Here is an 18,765-nt window from a genome sequence, read left to right on the forward strand (position 1 = left end):
CCCATAAAGGAGCTGGCTCCTTCTTTGAGAAAGGAGGAATCCTGGGGAAGGTCAGGGAGCATTCTTTGGCAGCTTACATTGGTGAGGTTGAGGTTGCCATGCAAGTTATTGTGGACTGTCCGATGGAGATAGCACATCCAGATTCTTAGGGCTGTCATCGACCCAGCCCAGAAAATTGTGAGGCACTGTGCTAAACTAAGCACATTGTCTCCTTGAGGGTAGGCACTCAATATATGTTTTCTTCTTCTTTTTTTAATCCTTACCAGAGGATATTTTCTTCCATTGATTTTTAGAGAGAGAGGAAGGGAAGAAGGAGGGGAGGAGAGGGAAGAAGGGAGGCAGAGAGAGAGAGACAGACATCAATTGCTTGCCTCCTGCATGTGCCCCGACAGGGCCAGGGATCAAAACTGCAACCGAGGTACGTGCCCTTGACAAGGAATCAAACCCTCGACCCCTCGGTCCACATGATGACGCTCTAACCACTGAGCAACCGGCCAGGGCACAATATATGTTTTTTTATAATGAGGGGCCATCTGTTTCCTGGAGACAGGTAAAGAGGAAACGGGATAACAGACAGGTACAGCTTCTGCCTCTCTCACCTCCCATTAGCCCATTCTTCCCTCTGAAAGCAAGGCTATCTCTCCCAGATGAGAGGTCGGAGCCTGTCATCTGATGGCCACCAGAGAAGGCACCATACTGTAGCCACAACAATGCACAAAATGAGTTTAAGTGCCCCAGAGTTGCTGTGGGGCTCTGTCACCACCATGGCTGACTCAAGGTAGCTGCCAGGAGCAGGGAATGTTAGTGCATTAGGATTTATGGGAAAACCTGGAGCACAGCTCAGGCTAGCAACTTATAGAAACCAGCTTGCTCTGGTTATGACAGGGGCCTGGATATGGGAAGAAAGACTGCCCTGCATATATGAATAATTTCTCTCCATACATAGGTGATGTGTGGGCTGTGTATACATGTGCTACAGGACGCCTCAGCAAACATCCTGACCTGCATGCACAGCTGTGTGCACATATCCCAGTCCACACAACTGCATGTTGCACATGAGTGTCTTCTTGGAATTCCACCTTCCCTCTTCTCTGCTCTGGGCCTTCTCTTCTTGTTTCCTGGTAAAATGGGAAGTGGGGTAGGCACGTCAGTTTCACCATCCCCAGCTCTACTCCCTTGTGTAGAGAGTCCCTGCCTCCATTTTCCCATGATAGCAGGCAGTGGATCCCTCCTTGGTCCTGAGTCGGGGAATCTCAGCCCATTACTGGCCCAGATGACTCCATCTGGTACCAACTCCTTATTGCCCTAGTGTGTCCCATTGCCACTCTCTCATCTAATGTCCAAGTCAAGGGGAGCAGAGGGGAGAAAGTAAGGTGATTCTATGGGAGTGGGAGTAGGAAGGGTGGATCAGATACTGTTCAATTTTGCCTGGGTCCCTCAGGAGCACTGCTGCTCATTTAAAATTCCGATTTAAAACTGAGCGGCTCTTTAAATTTCCACATTAGCATGCCGCCCTGATGCCAGGCCAAGATGTTGGGATGGATTTGGCAGGAACGCCTCTAACAGCAGCAAGCAGCAGCATTTGCCAGCAATAAAACAACGCATGAATAAAAGAAGGCTGGCTTGGCAGCAGCAGCAGCAGCACAGGTAGCTGGGTGAGCCCAGGAGGGGCCCACATATTTGGGGGCTCAGAGGCATGAAGGCCTGTGCAGGGGCATGTATGAGTGTAGGCCTCTGTGGCTGTCTTGGCCCTCACCCTCAATCTGTGCCTGCAGTGGAATCTGGGGTGAGGGCCCGGGCAGGATGGAGGTTTCTCTCCTGTGCCTGTCTCATCTCCTTCCGCAGAATTATCATCTTTGAGGAGACAGATGTTGTCTTTGATGAGGACACAAGGACTTGGCCCACAGCCTGAGTTGACCTACTTCATTAGGGGCCCAGAGAACAGGTAGGGTCAGAGAGAGCAACACTGTCTGGAGTGGATTCCAGATCTATGACCCCAATACCTGAGTGCTGAGAGGCACTGTCAGGATAAGGGGACTGTATGAGAGGCAGCTGTGAGAACTAGATATTGGTGCTCAGCTGGGTGGAAGAGATGCTCTGGGCTGGGCATTGGCTAAAATAGGGAGTGGCCAGGGAGAGTAAGGGGCTGGCCTCACTTTAATTTTGAGGCCAGATGGCAAGGGCAGCAGAAAGGTGCAGATGAAGGTCTGGGCTGAAGGCTGGCCACTTCCCAGACAAATCCACTCCCTGCTTCCGAGGGTCTAGAGAGTGTAGTCCCAAAGGACTTGAGGCTGCTGGGTCCTGTGTTCCTCTGCTCCAGTCACCTGGCGGAGGCTTGTCACCAGCGCTGTCAACGAACAAGCAGCTTGTCCGGCTTTACCATTTATCTATCCCTCCCACTTGTTCAAATCAACCCCTTCCCTGAAGTCCAGGGAAAGAGGACAGAAGCAAACAGAGGGGTGGAAGAGGGGGTCTCTGCAATCTCAGCTAAGGTAGAAAAGAGGGACACCCTTCTCCAATAGAACTCCTCCTTTCCAGCTCACGAGGGATTTCAGGCCCCAATATGGGGAGAAGTTGTTGGGATTTTGAATTCTCTCAATCCCTGGAGAAGCTGGAGAACAGGCGGGCAGAGCCAGATATTAGGAGGGCAGAGGCCCCATACCATACCCTGGAACTGGGACTAGTCCTGTACTGATGGCTTTTTACCAGGAGAATGAGATGACCTTCCAGGCACCCTGTACCCTGGTGCACACGTTGGGGGTGAGTTAGTTCTGGAGTGAGGGAGTGGCTAAGAAATTGAGTTTAGGACAGAGAGATAGCATTTTGTCATTTATTCATTCATTCAACAAATATTTACCAAACAGCTGCTTTATGCCAGGCACTGTGCTGGGCAATGGGAGCACACCGGTGAACACAGACAGACGTGGTCATTGTCCTCGTGGAACTTTCCATCTGGTGGGGGAAATAGGATCATTATTCAAATGGCTACACAAATAAGTGTGAAATAACTGTGCTGAGTGCTCTGAAAGGATATGTAGTACCATCAAAGTATATAGTTGGGGGACTTGGCTGAGTCTAAGGAGTTAAGGATGAGCTTGCAAAGGAGACAGAGAAAGAGCAGCCAGAGTGGTAGGAGAATTGGCAGTGACATCATAGAATCAGCGGAGGAGGTGGTCAACTCTGCCGAGAGATGCTGAGAGCTCATGAGACACCTATTCATCCAGACTCCTCACCTGCTAGTTGTGACTACAGGTATGGAAAGGCTCTGGCATCATGCCTGGCTCACAGTTGGTGCTCTGTAATGTTAGTTCTCTTTCTCCCCCTCCCCAAGCTAAGCCTCCTTTCAGGGACCCCAGATTTCTGGAACAAAGGAGCTGCTGAGGTTCAGCCTTCTCTGTCAACTCAGGCCCCAAACCCCAGCCATCAGTCCTCAGTGAGGACCCTGGGCCTTTCCCTTCCTCTCCACATTAGTCCCTTCGCATGGAGCCCTACCATTCCCAAACCTAATTCCTCCTTTGCATTGGTCTTCCACAAAGAGGGCCTGGGGTCTAGGATTGGAAAGATTTCATTCTGGTTTGCTTCTGGGGCTGAGTCTGAGAAGTAAGAGAGTTGGAATCCTCAGGAGCTCCCAAAGTTGCCCGGGGTGAATGTGAGTGTCTTAGGTAGGGAGAGAGGGAGTAGTGGGGAGATGGGGAGGCAGGCTGCCCACCCAAGGCGGCATAGAGCCCAGAGCCTTTTCCATCCCAGACACCCCATCTGTCTCCCACAGAAGGCCGGGTTGGAGGAAGTGCTGAGAAGGGGGGAATGAAGGGTGAAACTGTACAGTCTGTGAGCTAGTATGAATGCAGTGAAGGTGCCGACCCAGAAGGATGGAAGGTTCAGGGTGGGGTATCGGCAGGGCTACTGAAGACTAGTGGTCAGAGTTTGGGACTGGAGGCGGGGAAGATGATGGTGACACTGTGTGCTACTCTCCCTAGACAGCTTTGTGTTTGATTTTGATATATAGCTCCCCATCCTACCAACCAGAGGGCAAAGAATCATACCCCTCTGGCCAAAAAACTAATGGCATTCCTAAGCCTAGGGCTAGGCTGGATTCATGATGCCTTCCTCTTCCCAGCAGTCAAACCTTTTTCAGACCTTAAAATAATATTTTAGTTAAATTTGACAGTTTTCAGAGTGTTTCCTCTTACATATTACTTTAAACTTATCCCACTAAAGTCCACTATTGTAATTTATTATTTTTTTTGTTGTTGTTAATCCTCACCTGAGGATATTTTTTCCATTGATTTTTAAAAAATATATATTTTTATTGATCTCAGAGAGAGGAAGGGAAAAGGAGAGAGATAAAAACATTGATGAGAAACATCACATCAATCAGCTGCACGCCTTCTACTGGGGATCTAGCTGGCAACCCAGGCATGTGCCCTGACTGGGAATCAAACCAGCAACCTCCTGGTGCCTGGGACAATGCTCAACCAAATGAGCCACACCAGCTGGGCTCCACTGATTTTTAGAGAGAGTGAAAGGGAGGGAGGGAGGGTGGAGGGAGAGAGAGAGAGAAACATCAATGTGAGAGAGTCATGTCGACTGGGGATCAAACCTGCAACTGAGGTGCATGCCCTTGACCAGGAATCGAACCCAAGGCCCTCTGTCCACGGGCCAATATTCTGATGACTGAGCATACTGGCCAGGGCTATTATTATTATTGATCTGCCGATGAATCAACAAAGGATAAAGTAAGTGAATAACCAGGATCACAGGAGAATAAGAAGAGGGGGCTCAGACCCAGGTTTCCTGACTGACTGGAAAACTTTGAGAGATACCCAGGCCTTGTTGGACATACACTGACACAGCCCCCTTCCTGGATACCAACATACAAACATTAGGAAACTAGACATTCCCAGAGGGACAGGCCTCCCACATACAGAAATATGAGAGGGCTCTAGACTGGAAGTTTAGGAAGGAGGGACAGGACAGGGTATGGGGAGTGGAAAATGCCAACTAGGAAGCAGCTGATAGAGTCCACTCCAGGTCCTGAACAGACCCTTGGGAATCCCGGTGGACATCCTCTCCCCACATCCCAAGTTCTAAATACTTCCCCCCCTCCCCAACCTACACTTAAAAAAAAAAAGATTCCACAGCTTCCCTATCTACTCCTGTCTTTTCTCCCACTCTTCCCTGTTTGGAAGTTCTTCCTCAGGTATAACTTCAGGATGCAGCTTACTCCCTCTAAAACAGGTGCCAAGGGAACCCAAGACAGGGCTTTGGTTATTAAATATAAATAGACAGGGAAGGGAAACTGAATATAGAGACATATTATATCTCTCAGTCCCTGCAAGTTATTAGGAAGAAGGCACTAGTGGTTGCTAAGCAACAGGTCTCCATAGAGGACAAGGCACTGAGGAAAAGCCTCCTTTGACTGAATTTTGGGGTGAGAGGGTAGGGAAGGTGGTAGTCAAAGGGCTGTGGTCTGGCAGGCAGGCTGCTGGGAATGGTTGGTCTGTCCTCCAAGATTCCCCAGGCCTTAGCAAACTCCGCCTTTACAGCCTTCAGGATTGGTGGAAGGAGGAAGGCCTCAGGCAGCCCTCCCTTCCTGTCAGGAGGAGGGAACCTGGTTTCCATAGCAACCCAGAAACAATCCTGGCCTTGTTTGCTTATGACTTCTCTGTAGCCCACTCATGGAGCACTATCATGGACCCCTTTCACTGACCTTCAACTTCTGATTTGAGGTCGAGGGCAAGAGAAAGGTTAGAGCAGGGGGTGCCATCAGGCTGGTCTTACTTTGCCCTAATGTTACCTATTAAGACTAAAGGGGCAGTGACTTTTCAGAGAAAAGGGCTTCCAGGTGTCCTCGACCTCTCAACTTCCCAGGGGCTGCAAAAAGCAGGGCCAAATGGTGGCATAGGATGCAAATTCTGGTCCTGGCTTGCTTTCTAAAGGGCTAGTACAGACTGGGGTTGGAGGTCAGGAGAGAATGAGGGGGTAGAATCGTTTGTGACCCTTGGCCACCCAGACCCCCATCCTCCTTGACCTGAAGTCCATTGTTGTCAAGACCGGAGAATGGAGATATAGAACATTAACGTATGTCAAGTATAAGTGAGTGGCACCGAGGGGCATAATCTGTTTTTCTAATATGACCACAAGCAGAGTGTTAGAAGAATTAGGCCGACAGCTGCTGGTCTCCCCACCACCACCACCACCCCGCCCTTTCTACACCCCCCTCCTCGCTCTCCCTCTCCCTTCCTCCTCGGCATTTGCACACACCAATGGCAGCGGAGCCCTGCTCGAGATTTCTCTTAATCTTCCTCCGCCATCCTGCGCTCTTTCCGCAGGCGGTGCTGCGAAGCCGGCAGAGCCCCGCGTCACACCTTACTGCTCTCTGAGATTGCTCCACAGAGAGCTCAAGGAGATGGCAATTCGGTGCTGATGCCGGCTGGCAGCAATTGCAAGAAGGGAAGGAGGAGAGAGAGGGAGGAGGGAGGGGAGAAAAAGTTGGCACAGATACCAAGTTTTTCCCTAGAGAGATTGGGGGGCGGGGGGCGCAAGAGAAGAAAATGACACAGGGGAAAGGAAACAAGGAAAAAGAGGCAGAGAGAGTGAGAGAGAGAGAGAGAGAGAGAGAATATGAATGAATTTGTTTTCTTAAATCCACATATGGACATCACTACCCCACCTCACTCATGACCCTCTAAAGATCATACCACCAAGCAGTCGGGGTTCCTACACACACACACACACACACACACACACACACACACACACACCCAACCTGGAAATCAAAGCGGCCCAAGCATGTTGTGTGTATTTGTGCAAGTGTATGTGTGTGTGTGTATACGCCTGTATGTTGTCTCTGTTTTGGATCGCAGTAGAATGCAGTATGTAAATGAGATGGTTATTACCGCAATGTTCATCAAGCTGAGCCGAGAAGACATTAATAGCCTGATGAATATGCATGTGAATTTGTTAATTAAGTTAATTATTCTGCTGAAAATGCATTCGTCTTCCAAGGACATTTTCCCAATGATTTTTACATGCTCTAGCCATTAGTCATGCTATATTTTATCAGGGAAATGAGTTTGCTTAAGTTGTAAAGAGAGAGAGAGAAGAGAAGAGAAATAGAGGGAGGAAAAGGAAGAGAAAAAAATGAAAGAGGAAGAAGGAAAATGTGTTGAAGTTGGGAGTGGGAAGGCATCTGAGGCCAGCCTGAAGTTTGAGGCCCAGCTGGGCTTTTGAAGCCTGCCCTCAATTTTTATGGGTACCTTACTCTACAATTTTTTGCCCTTATTTTGATGACAAACTTTTTTTTTCCAGTGCCAAATTTCCAACACATTAATTAATTGTTGTAGCCAATTAACTGTAGTTGTGCAAATGAGTTTAGCACTAATTACCATGCAGTGCCTGTAATCACATAAAAAACTTGCTGAGAGAGAGAGGAGAAAGGAGGAATGGGAAGGGAGTGGTGACAGGAGAGAAGGGGACCTGGAGTAGAGAGGCAGCCAAAGAAAGAGAGTAAGCAGGGGTCCTGAGATTTCCTGGTTAGGAGCCATCTTGGCTGCAAGGGAAGAGAGCTGTCTCCCAGCCACGTCAGGACCTCTGACAGTCAGGAAACCTCAGTGGGGATAAGAGCTGGTAAGAGTGGTCTCCCTTGTGTCTAAGAACTTCCAACCAACAGGCAGATGCAGAATGGATATCTCTGGTTGTTTCAATGCAGTACAGTCCCCATAAATCCTGAAGGCCTCGTGTTTTCCTCCCATGGCTGGAATTACTTGGTAAGGATGGCGGGCGCCACTGTGAGAACATGTGCCATTTTTGATGGGCCAAGGGAGATGGAGAAGAGTACTATGTGCAGTCGGCCTGGTTCTGGAGCCATAAGCAGATAGGGAAAATTATTATGAGTCCACAATCACTGGACTAGGCCAAGGGAGCAATAGTAACATCAACTACAAAAGAGCCAGTTCCAGCAAGAAGTGGGAGGAGGCAGCCTTTGGCCAGAAACAGCTCCCAAGAGAGGAGCCAAACCTTCTCTCCTACAAGTTGGCCTCTCTTCCATCCATCATGTCTGGGCCAACTCAGGTTTCTACCTGTCAGCTTCAACCAGTGACCAGAGGCTCAGGGACAGACTAAATGATTTCTACAACTCCTGTCTTAGTTGGAGGGGAAGAGCAGTGGTGAAGTCAGGACTAAACACTGGACTGGCATTTTAGCTCCCACTCTGTTTGCCCCCTGTACCTTGTTCCAGACACTGAGACTGCCCAAGATGTAGTACATGTGGAAATGAACTGTAGTTCCCCTCACCGCAACCAAATAAAAAGGTGCTACATCTCCCGTCCTCCTCCAGAATAGAGAGCTCACTTGTTGTCATAGGCCTCATTTTCCTTAGACCTGGCAAGAGACACATACAACTTCATATTTCCAAGGAGTATCTTGCCTCCTCATTCTCTGATAGTCAACAAAAGGGTGGATCCTCCCTTTCCCATTCCAGGTCTCGGGTCTGTGGGCAGATGGCCTGTGGGCTCCGTCCACTTCAGCCTTGTTCTTCCCTGGCAAAGGGAAAACAATTTCAAGGACACATGCCTCATTGTCCCTGCTCAATGACACTACTGTTCTTCTAACCTATGAACCAAAGTTAGCTGCGATGACCTGATTTGACCCAAGATGCTCCAGTGTTCTTCGTGCCTCCAACTTCTCTCTTCCAACACACCCTTTTCCCAGCAACCTTAGTCAAGGTCTGAGAAAGGCTGGTGTAACGAAAGAGCCCTATTATCTTGGGTTCCAAGATATCTTCTTTGCCATTTAATAGAATGTGATAGTGGGAAAATCATTTACTATGAGCCTCATTTTTCCTAGTCTATGAAATGGAAATAATAGTGCCATGCCTGAAAGATTAAGAAGCTTAATAATTGTGAAGATAAAACACTCAGCACACCAAGTAAAATGAGCTACTTCATTAATTCCTAATGAGTACAAAGCATTCTTTTTTTTTTTTAATCCTCACCTTTGGATATGCTGAGAGAGAAGGAGAAGGAGAGGGAGAGGGAGAGGGAGGGAGGGAGAGAAAGAGAGAGAGAGAGACATCGATGTGAGAGAGAAACAGTGATCAGTTGCCTTCCTTACATACCCCAACCGGAATCGAATCAGACACCCAGGTGTGTGTCTTGACCAAGAATTGAACTGGCAACCTTTTGGTGCACAGGCTGATGCCCCAATTGAGCCACTCCTGCTGGGCTAAAGTATTCTTTAACAGGTGAATGGTTAAACTGTGGTACATCCACATCATGAAATAAAAAGGGAACCAAGCTATTGATACATATAAAAACATAGATGGAATCATGCTGAGTGAAAAAAGCGAATCCTAAAAAATTGCATAGTATATAACTCCATTTTTGAAGTGACAAAATTTTAGAAGTGGAGGATAAAATTAGTGTTTCCTAGGGAATGAGGAGGGGTAAGGTGGGCATGATTATAAAAGGGCAACATGAGGAATATTTGTGGTATTGAAACTGTTCAGTATCGTGACTGTAGTGATAGATATTCAAATTTTTTAAAATATATTTTATTGATTTTTTACAGAGAGGAAGGGAGAGGGATAGAGAGTTAGAAACATCGATGCGAGAGAAACATCGATCAGCTGCCTCCTGAACACCTCCTACTGGGGATGTGCCCGCAACCAAGGCACATGCCCTTGACCGGAATCGAACCTGGGACCTTTCAGTCCGCAGGCCGATGCTCTATCCACTGAGCCAAACCAGTTAGGGCAGATATTCAAATTTATACAGGTAATAAAATTGCATAGCACACACACACTAAAACACACACAAACAAGTAAAACTGGGAAAATCTAAATAAGATTGGTGGATTGTATCAATGTCAATATTTTGGTTGTGATACACTGTAGTCTTGCAAAGTGTTACTATTGGGTGAAAGTAGGAAAAATGTATAAGGGATCTCTTAAAAATGTATTGTTTCTTACAACTGCATGTGAATCTACAATTACCTCAATTAAAAAAAAAGCTATGATAGATTATTAATGTCCCTGCTGGGTATAGAAGGAAGAGGAGGCTGCCTTTGTGTTTCCATTGCAGGATTCCAAAGAGAAAGATTAAAAAATATTATTCTCATTAGGGTACATCAAGAAAATGATCATAACCATGGGGGGATATTTGTATCTGTTGACCCAATAATTCCATTTCTTGGAATTTACTATAAAAAAATGCATGAATTTTTATGTGTTAGGATGTTTGTTGTGGTATTTAAAACAGTAAAAATATCTAAAGGATTAAAAATAGGAGCTGAGCCTTATAAATTATGGCATATCAAAGTAATGAACTATTCTATAGACTTGAAACATCGTTTAAAAATACACACCCAGCACAATGTAGGCACTCAATAAATGGTAGTTCACTTTACTGCAATGTTCTGGGTACCAAAAGAGCTCATGTGGGTAAATGTACTCACACTATATGGTGCCTGGCAAACACTAGGTGTTGCCAGCTACCCTGATGGCTGTCTCTCCCAGTCTACCCGAGTCAAAGATGTGCTTCCAGGCAGAACACTGTCTAAGGTGCTCCTGGCTTGAGAGGAATGGGAATGGGGGAACTCACTTATTGGGGAATCTGAATCAAGGGATTGGGACTTTCCTTTCCAGAAGACTGCCAACCCTGGTTCCACACCATGAAGAAAACTATGGACATTCTCCCCAGAATATGCATATACACATATTGGACTATAATCATGGAGTCTTTGAAGCAACGTTAGTCCTGCTAACTCGATAAAAGTAATAGACACTATTGCATCAACCCTTGTTGAATGAGCAGCTACTGAGTATCAGGCACTGTCCTAGGTGCTTTACACACATTATTTCACTATATTCTCTCCACAACCTTAAGAGGTTGTTCATCTGCATTTCAGACAAGGAAAGTAGGGCTCAAAGAGGTTAAGTGACTCACCAAGGTGGCACAGCTGATAAATGGCAGCACTAGCACTGAAACCCAAGACTGTCTGCTTAACACATACTACATTTATTTTATTTTTTGAAATATATTTTTATTGATTTCAGAGAGGAAGGGAGAGGGAGAGAGAGATAGAAACATCAATGATGAGAGAGAACCACCGATCAGCTGCCTCCTGCACGCCCCCAACTGGGGATCGAGCCTACAACCCAGGCATGTGACCCTGACCGGAATCGAACCTGGGACCCCTCAGTCCACAGGCCAACGCTCTATCCACGGAGCCAAACCAGCCAGGGCAATACATACTACATTTAGAAGGACTGAAAAGGGGTATATTGTGTGAAGATTGCACTGAGACTCACATCTGGAAGAGCCCCAGAAAAGTAACCCTGTTCTTCCAATGCCCGTTGGATAGTAGACAAAGACTTAAATCCATCCAGGCAGAAGCAAAATCTCTGAAGAGAAGTAGGCCCATTCTGAAGTCTTACATCCCATAAGTTTTTCCAGGTATCTAACCTCAAACCTTTCTGCTAAAATCTGATCCTTTTCCCTCTCGTTTGCAGTGGAGATGGTGAATACCTGACATGGTGCCCCTCCATGAAAGGTCCTAGGTCAGGAGGGGATAGAGGAGCTTCTCCTTCCCCAGTTCTGTTGAGGCCGTGACTAACACACTTCAGTCCCTTTGGTCTCTTGGGTCTGCCCCAAAGTATCAAACCAAAGATAAGCAAGATAAAATGGGCCAGGAAGAAAAGCAGAAAGAAATAGCCTAACCAGACCAAGAAGACCAGCTTGGAGGATGACCTGGGAGTCCCTCAGGATCTTAGTGCCAGGAACAGGTGAAGTTAAGGTAGGCGGTTTTACCCACCAGGCTCAGCAGCCAGCTTTGCGTTTGACATCTACCTAGCTGTGGAGGTCTGGCCAGCATTCCTCATGCCAGAGCCTCTTGTCTATCTTGACATGACATCTCTATAGAAAGGAGGGGGCTGGGTTCTGCCACTCAGTATTTATTCCTCCTATTTCAGTACTACCTTGCTGAACTTGCTCAGAGCTAGGCAGTCCAACTGGGGGCCTTAGAGATGCCAGAGAAGAGAATAATCATGTGAGAAGGATGTTGGGATCCCAAGGCTAGGTCTAAAGCTCTTTCTCTCAACATGAGAGCCAGGAGGGCAACTGAAGCCTGAATTTGGATGCAGACTGGGGAAGGGAAGTCTTACCCTCCCTCTCTCCATCCTTCCCTCCTCCATACACTATTCTATCCTTCTGGGGCCAAGCATACCCACTGTTCACTTTGGTTTCCCTCACCACCTATCCTATGGATAGGAGAGGGTTAAAGGCATGGTATGGGCAAGCTATAAATTTCCCATCGGTGTGGGGAGAATAGGATGGTTGGCAGGGAGGGGGCTGGGATTGGGGGGAGGGGGAGCTGGGAAAAAGCCAGGAGGTTGTCTCTAGGTAACAATAAACACTGCAAGCAAGGAGCAGCTGTTACACTTACTCTCTCTGCATCACAATGCTGAAATAACACTAATAAACCAGTGTGCCCAATGCACAGGCATACACGCATTTAGGGCCGGGCTCCACAGTTCCCCTAGGGCTGCCCTCTGCTTTGGGTCAGGGCCCTTGGTACCAGTGGACACACCAGTCTTGGCCTGGCTATCCTTGTGGGGAGGATGAGTGTTTATGGGTCAATTTCAGAGTGGCAGTCTCAGAGTCAGGGGAGTAGCAGAGACTGGGGACTCTGGGTTCAGATCCTGGTGGAAAGAGTTCAAATAGGATAATTCTTGAGTGGATGTTGGGAGGAGAGAAGGAGAGCAAGAGGGAGAAAAGTGTAGGGAACAGGCAACTACTTACCAAGTCCTTAGACTGGAGGGGATGAAATGGCCAGGAGTGGAGTTGAATGAAGGAAGGTGGATGATAAGGAGGGCTAAGGAGAGGTTTGAGAAAGAGGAGAAGCATATGGTATTGAGGAGTGATTCTTATATTTCTCTCACTCACTCTCTCACTCCTTCTTACTAGTACATCTCACCACACCTGGTGCAGCCCCTCACAGCACCACTATTATACCAGAGCCAGGTGAGCTTTATTATGGGTGTTCCAGTAGGGACCTGAGCTCCTGATGCTGTCAGGGAGAGCTGGGGAGTGGAGCTAGTCCAGGGGTGGGAAACTTTTTGACTCGAGGGCCACAATGGGTTCTTAAACTGGACCGGAGGGCCGGAACAAAAGCATGGATAGAGTGTTTGTGTGAACTAATATAAATTCAAAGTAAACATCATTACATAAAAGGGTACGGTCTTTTTTTTTTTTTTAGTTTTATTCATTTCAAACGGGCCGGATCCAGCCCGCGGCTGAGCTAGTCCCATGTTCCTACATAAAGGGCAGTTGGTCTCTTCCTTTCTCCAATCAAATCCATCTCTGGAGCTTCAGGAGCATCCCAGCAGAGAGCCCCTCTCCCCAGTTAGCGAGCAGGGTCACCAGCAAAGAAAGCAATAGAAATAGGCAGATGAGTACTTGGACTCTGTCAGAGAAGTCCCCTCCTCTAGCCCATCCTTCTCTGAGTTTAGAGGGAGGATAATAATTATTATGTATTTGGATCCTCGCTTACCTTTGCTGAAACAAGGAGGCCTCTGGCACTGTGCTCAAAGGCATGGCTGGTTCTCTTGGTCCATCTTCTGGCCCCTTCCTGCTGTTGTGATCTCAAATATAGCACCCTATCATTCCCCTGATTCAGAAAGGATGGCGAAGATGCACACTGCCAAGCTGGCCTGTAAGAGAGAGAGAGAGAATCAGCACCTTTGAGGATCGTGGTGCCTATTTCCAGGGAAGAGAGTACAGAGACTAAGTGGTCTTACAGTAATGATTTAAAAAAACATAAATTCTTAAGTCATGCGGTGTCAGCTGGGTACCAAGAGCTCTGAGCAGGCAAGTGAGGGCTGGAAGAAGGAGCTTTGTCTGCCTGGGAAGCCCCCTTTCTGGATGATGCCCAGGAGCCCTGAGCTGTCCAGCACATGCGGATGCCCAGTACCTTCTGTGCAGCCAATGGTTACAAAAGAGCAAGAATAATTGGCCCCTCCTATCCTTGCCTCACTGAAGCCTCTCACTGGGATGCTCAGCTCTCCTGTTCTCTTTCCTATTTCCCTCTCTTCCTCAGAGCTAGGGCCTCTCCGAGCCCCCACAATCCAGATAAGAGACCCTTATTTATCCACAGAGCTCACAGTAGGGGAGAAACGGGCAAAAGAGAGCTCTAACAGGCCTGGGTCCCCCTCCTTCCCCCTGTTGTTTTCATGAGCCTCCCCCCCCACCCCATGAGTCACCAAAACCTTGAGCTCAGCTGAGCTGCCAGCAGCCTTCTCCCTCCCCCTACTCCAGCCAAGCAGCTATGCCCCCAAAGGGTCCCAGAGCCCACCATCTTCCTGCTTGCAGGGCCAGAGCCCCCTCCTTTATCACTAGGAACCTGCAATACACGTACACGTTGAGGTGAGTGAGCAAAGGAGTGCAAGAGACCTCAGCATGTGCTCTGTGCTGAAGCAGAGAGCCGGCTGCCTGGACGGAGAGCAGGACTGCCAGCCAGGAGATCTGGCCCACTTGGCCATACAGTCTTGAGAGCATGTGAGAGGGGGCGCAGGAAAGAATGGGGTAAGGAGGTTGTTTCAGAAGCAGGTAGCTCCTCTTGGATCCCTCTCTAGTCAGTCTCTTCTGGTGCTGATGGACATCATAGCACTGTCACCTGTGAGATGCCTTCCTTCCCCTCCTCCATGGCTTTGGGAGCTAAAGAGGGGAATCTGCTGATGGACACCGTGGGACTGTCACCTCTGAGAAGCCATCCCCTCCCTCCTTCACTGCATGCTCTTCCCCACTGCTCTGTGTTTCAGAGGAGAAACAGAGGCTCTGTAAACAGGAGCCACCCTAATAAATCCCCTGAAAAATATTCAATATGAACAGCCTGCCCTACGTTAGGCAGTCAGCTTCACAGGAGGGACTATAGGCCTCTTAGTTCCCAAATTTTCCCTATCTTCTCCCCATTTTCAGGCTTCTTCCTGATCTCCCCAAGAAAATCTTCCTTTTCAACTCCCTGGCACAGTTCTACTCTACCCCCACCCCGTGCAGGCCCTCAGAAGCAGTGGGGTAGCTGTAAGGATTCTTTCCAGACTGTTTAGGGGGATTTGAGGGGGCCCTTCTTAACTTGCTGGCAGTAGAGAAGGCAGAGAATCAAACAGCCAAGAAGGTGATCCTGAGGGTCTAAGGATAGGGCAGGGTGAGGCTGGGGACACTTAGAAAGGAATATCTTGCTCTTGCCCAGGGCCTTTGAGGATATAAAATGGGGACTAAGATAGAGGAAAAGATAATTCTGGGAGTGGGGAAGGTGTTGGGGGTTGTGACCAAGTTTCTACCCACACTGCTTTCCAGCTCTCTGCCCATTCTTGCCCTAACCCCAACTTAGTCTCATGAAGCACAGAACAAAGAATGTTAAATGTTTTGAGGAAGGAAGAAGACACCGAGAAAAGCCACCTTTGGTAACCTGCGGGAAGTCCCCTTTCACCTTCCTGCTCTCGCTTCTCAACCCCAGTGTCTGGATAGTGAAGGAAGCAGGAGGTGGGGAAGGGACAGCAGGAAAGGTGCCCTTTTCTCCAGTGTGGGCCAACACCACATGGAGCCAGACGGGCCTGGCTGAGAGCTCTGGGGCCATGGCACCACATGAATACAGGGCAGGGGCATTTCTGACTCAGCCTTCAGAGCCGGTAGTTTCATTTCCATCTCTGTTCTCAGCTTAGACATGGACAACAGGTATAAGACCACTCCTCAGTACTTTTTTTTGGGTGGGGGGAGGGGCTTAATTTTCTCTAGCAGCTTATATTGCAGCAGGGAAACTTGTGATAAAAATCTCAAAAAAAGCTCAATATTTAGTCATCATTGAGGGATTTATTTCTAGGTCAAGAAACTGAGGTAGTTGGTGCATTTCCTTCTCTGTGGACCTTATAAAATATGGTAAAATCCCATGGAAGTGGGGGTGGAGTGGGATCTGTCTGCCTGGAAGCAAGGGGATACATAAAATAATCTTTGGAATAGGCTGTTTAAGGGAAATGTCCCCGAGTAGTGCACCTGCCTTACTCCCCTGAGTTGCTTCCAAGACTCAGGGGCCAGAGACAAGAGACTCCAAGCAGTAGAGAGTAATATCCTGCCGACACTCTTCCCTTGACTTTCCACCCCACACCCTACCTATGTACCTTTCCCTGTGCTCCCAGGAACTCTCCAAATCCAGGAACACAAAACAACACCAGGACAGGATTCAGCTATTTCCCATCTCTGGCTCTCTGTTTCCACAACTATAAAATGAAGAGTTCAGCAAGATGAGCTCCAAGTTCTCTTCCTTGCAACAGTAAGGTTCTATGATTCATACCCCAAAGGCACAGTCCTCATTTGCATGCTGTTTTGCATGTAATTTCCATGGCACTTATTTCATGTCTAAACGTACAGAAATATCTCTGAACCCTGCCCTTATCCTCTCTCTCACCACAGTTTCTGGTTCTATGTCCCTAGCTCTTGTCCTCTCTCTTCAAAGCTCTGTCCCCACCTTCCTTTCACTTCACGTTATAACACTCATTGGGACAAGCCCAACTGGACAAAATCCTGGGAGCAAGAAAACAGCCTTACCTAATATTCTGGCTGCAATTTTGGGCCCCAGGCCTGAGTCAACCGGTACAGTTCCATCCTTTTTGAAGCTCCTGGCAGTTGGGGGTAAATCCTGGCACCTCTCCTCAGTGCCTCCCCTCTTCCTCCACCTCACTATTCTCCATGCCAGAACGCAAAGTGGCCAGTGATTGATGGGCCTGGGTTCCCGGTAACCGCACCCAGTGGCCCAATCCTCCTCCCTTACCCGATCCCTCCCCTGTCCCTATTCAGAGATCAGATTGTCTCATGTTGGTCCCTGAGGTCCCATTAATTAAAAATACATCCAATTAAATGGCAGGTGAAAACGTGCTATTGGAGCTCTCCACCCCCCTTGCCCCAGCTTGGTCCCCCCGCCCCCCTTAAGGCTCAGCTGTGCTTTGAGCTGAGAAAAAAAAAGGGAAAGAGAGAGAGGAAGAACGAGGGAGAGAGAAAAGGAAGACATAGGGGTGGGGGTATGGCAGTGGGGGGGTTACTATTTGAACCTCTGCCAGGGTAGCATGTGCCAGCCTGGGAGGGTGGCACTGTGCCCTGGTGTCTAATTTCTGGAGGTGTGAGTAGGTTCAGTCAGCTGGGTACCCACTTCCATTTCCCTTAAAGGGGCAGAGGAAGTCAAAGGGCATGGCTAGCTGTGCTGCCCTCCTTCTGGGCTTCGTGGGTGAAGGGCAGAAGTGTAAATGGTAGAGGGCCCTTAGGTGGTGGTGGGGGGGGGGGGGGGGGGGGGGGGGGGGGGGGGGGGGGGGGGGGGGGGGGGGGGGGGGGGGATGTTCAGGGGTTGGGAGAGTCTGAGGCCTCCATTCTTGGCATATCACTGCTCTTCCCGACATTGCAAAGAAAATAAAGAAGAGGCGGCTGGGACCCAGGTGGCAGGGCATGGCAATGTTCCCAAGCCAGGCTGTGCCTACCCCTGCCCACAGGAAAACTGAGAAAAGAATGGAGGGAGGAAGGGGGGGAGGAGCCATAATTTGGGTGGGAGCAAATGGGTCAGATAGGATAAAATATACAAGGATGAACAACGGTGTTGGCACTACATCCCCAGCACCTTATAGGTAAGAGGGTCTGAAAAGACTTGTTCCTTTTGCCCTTTCTCTAGGCAAAAAGAAACAGCAGTATTGTGAAGGCACCTTGACCTGGCGACCTGGCAGGCTGTGAGTAGGCTATCTCCCTTGATGAGCATTGATAACTCTCATTCTCTTCCACACTTACTATGTCCCCAGCATTTTGTCAGCATGTACCCCTTCCCCACTCCTGGTAAAGTCCTCTGGCCCCAGGCAATGCCAAGCTACCGGGCACCAAGAGCTGTTGGGAGAGGAGCTAGGAAAGAAGGGATGACTAAGGGTGGCACTCAGAACCCAGGCAGGAATGGGGGTGGTTTGCCGACTCAGGGCCCCCGCCTGGCCTCCTTGGCAGCCTCAGTACCTCCTCACTTCACTTTAACGCTAATTGGAGATTTTAATCTGCGCTGCTGCTCTGCTCGGGGTGCTGGGGGGAGCGCCAGCTGTGCAGTAATTCCAGCAGCACCGACTGTTTAATCAAGCTGTCCTCCTGGGGAGGGGCCCTTGGGCAGGGGGTAGGAGGGAGGAGCAGAACCTCTGTCATCTCCCTTAGCCTGTTCAGCCTGGAAGGGCTCATGGAGACTGAGGAGCAATTGTGTGGTGCCTCATCCCCATAAGGGCTCCATGGCCACTTGAATTCCCTAGCAGAGCCATTACATGGTGTGAGGTCAGTATGAGGCTCATGGGCCAAAGCAGCCTCCCTCCCCATCCTGCTTTCTGACACCTTTTTTGGCCCAGAGCCCTGGGGTGTCCTGGGGTATCCTCCACCCACTCAGGCTGCAAATAACTATCAGACCATCTTGAGCTCTGCAGGTTTGTGCTGGGGGCACAGAAGGCTGAACTTTCCCACACTCTGTCTTCTAGGTCCTCTCTCCAACACTCTCTCACTAACAAAGCTACTTCTCTTAAAACAACTGTAAGATTTTTTTTTCTCTGAAAAGCACAGGTAGCCCCATGCTCTGGGCTAAAAAGTGACTGTCTTAGAAGCAGGGAGACAGTGGAGTGGACAGCTGGAGGATGCTACACCCTGAGGGAGAGAAGCACCTATGCAAGTTGTTCAGTGCCTACAGCTAGGGGGGGCTTCCCAAGTTCAGCTG

General features: G+C 48.7%; 1 protein-coding gene across 5 annotated transcripts in view; it reads right to left on the reverse strand.

Moving 5' to 3' along the window:
- Nucleotides 1-467: 467 nt before the first annotated feature.
- CDK12 (cyclin-dependent kinase 12) overlaps nucleotides 468-18,765 on the reverse strand; it is a 77,814-nt gene continuing 59,516 nt past the window's right edge. For 3 of the 5 annotated variants that reach the window (XR_001361229.1, XR_001361226.1, XR_001361228.1), the window contains 2 exons: nucleotides 13,552-13,711; nucleotides 2,867-2,952 (listed from right to left, as the gene is read on the reverse strand). Coding sequence is in view for 1 of the 5 variants with exons in the window: in XM_014536162.1 (XP_014391648.1) it covers nucleotides 2,870-2,952 (83 nt within the window). In the remaining 4 variants the exon portion in view is untranslated. Of the gene's footprint in view, nucleotides 1,119-2,857; nucleotides 2,953-8,523; nucleotides 8,541-12,800; nucleotides 12,874-13,551; nucleotides 13,712-18,765 lie in introns of those variants that run through there. The other 2 variants (XR_001361227.1, XM_014536162.1) reach the window with 2 other exon arrangements.

Source organism: Myotis brandtii, unplaced genomic scaffold, assembly GCF_000412655.1.
Source record: "Myotis brandtii unplaced genomic scaffold, ASM41265v1 scaffold157, whole genome shotgun sequence".
Classification (NCBI taxonomy): domain Eukaryota; kingdom Metazoa; phylum Chordata; class Mammalia; order Chiroptera; family Vespertilionidae; genus Myotis; species Myotis brandtii.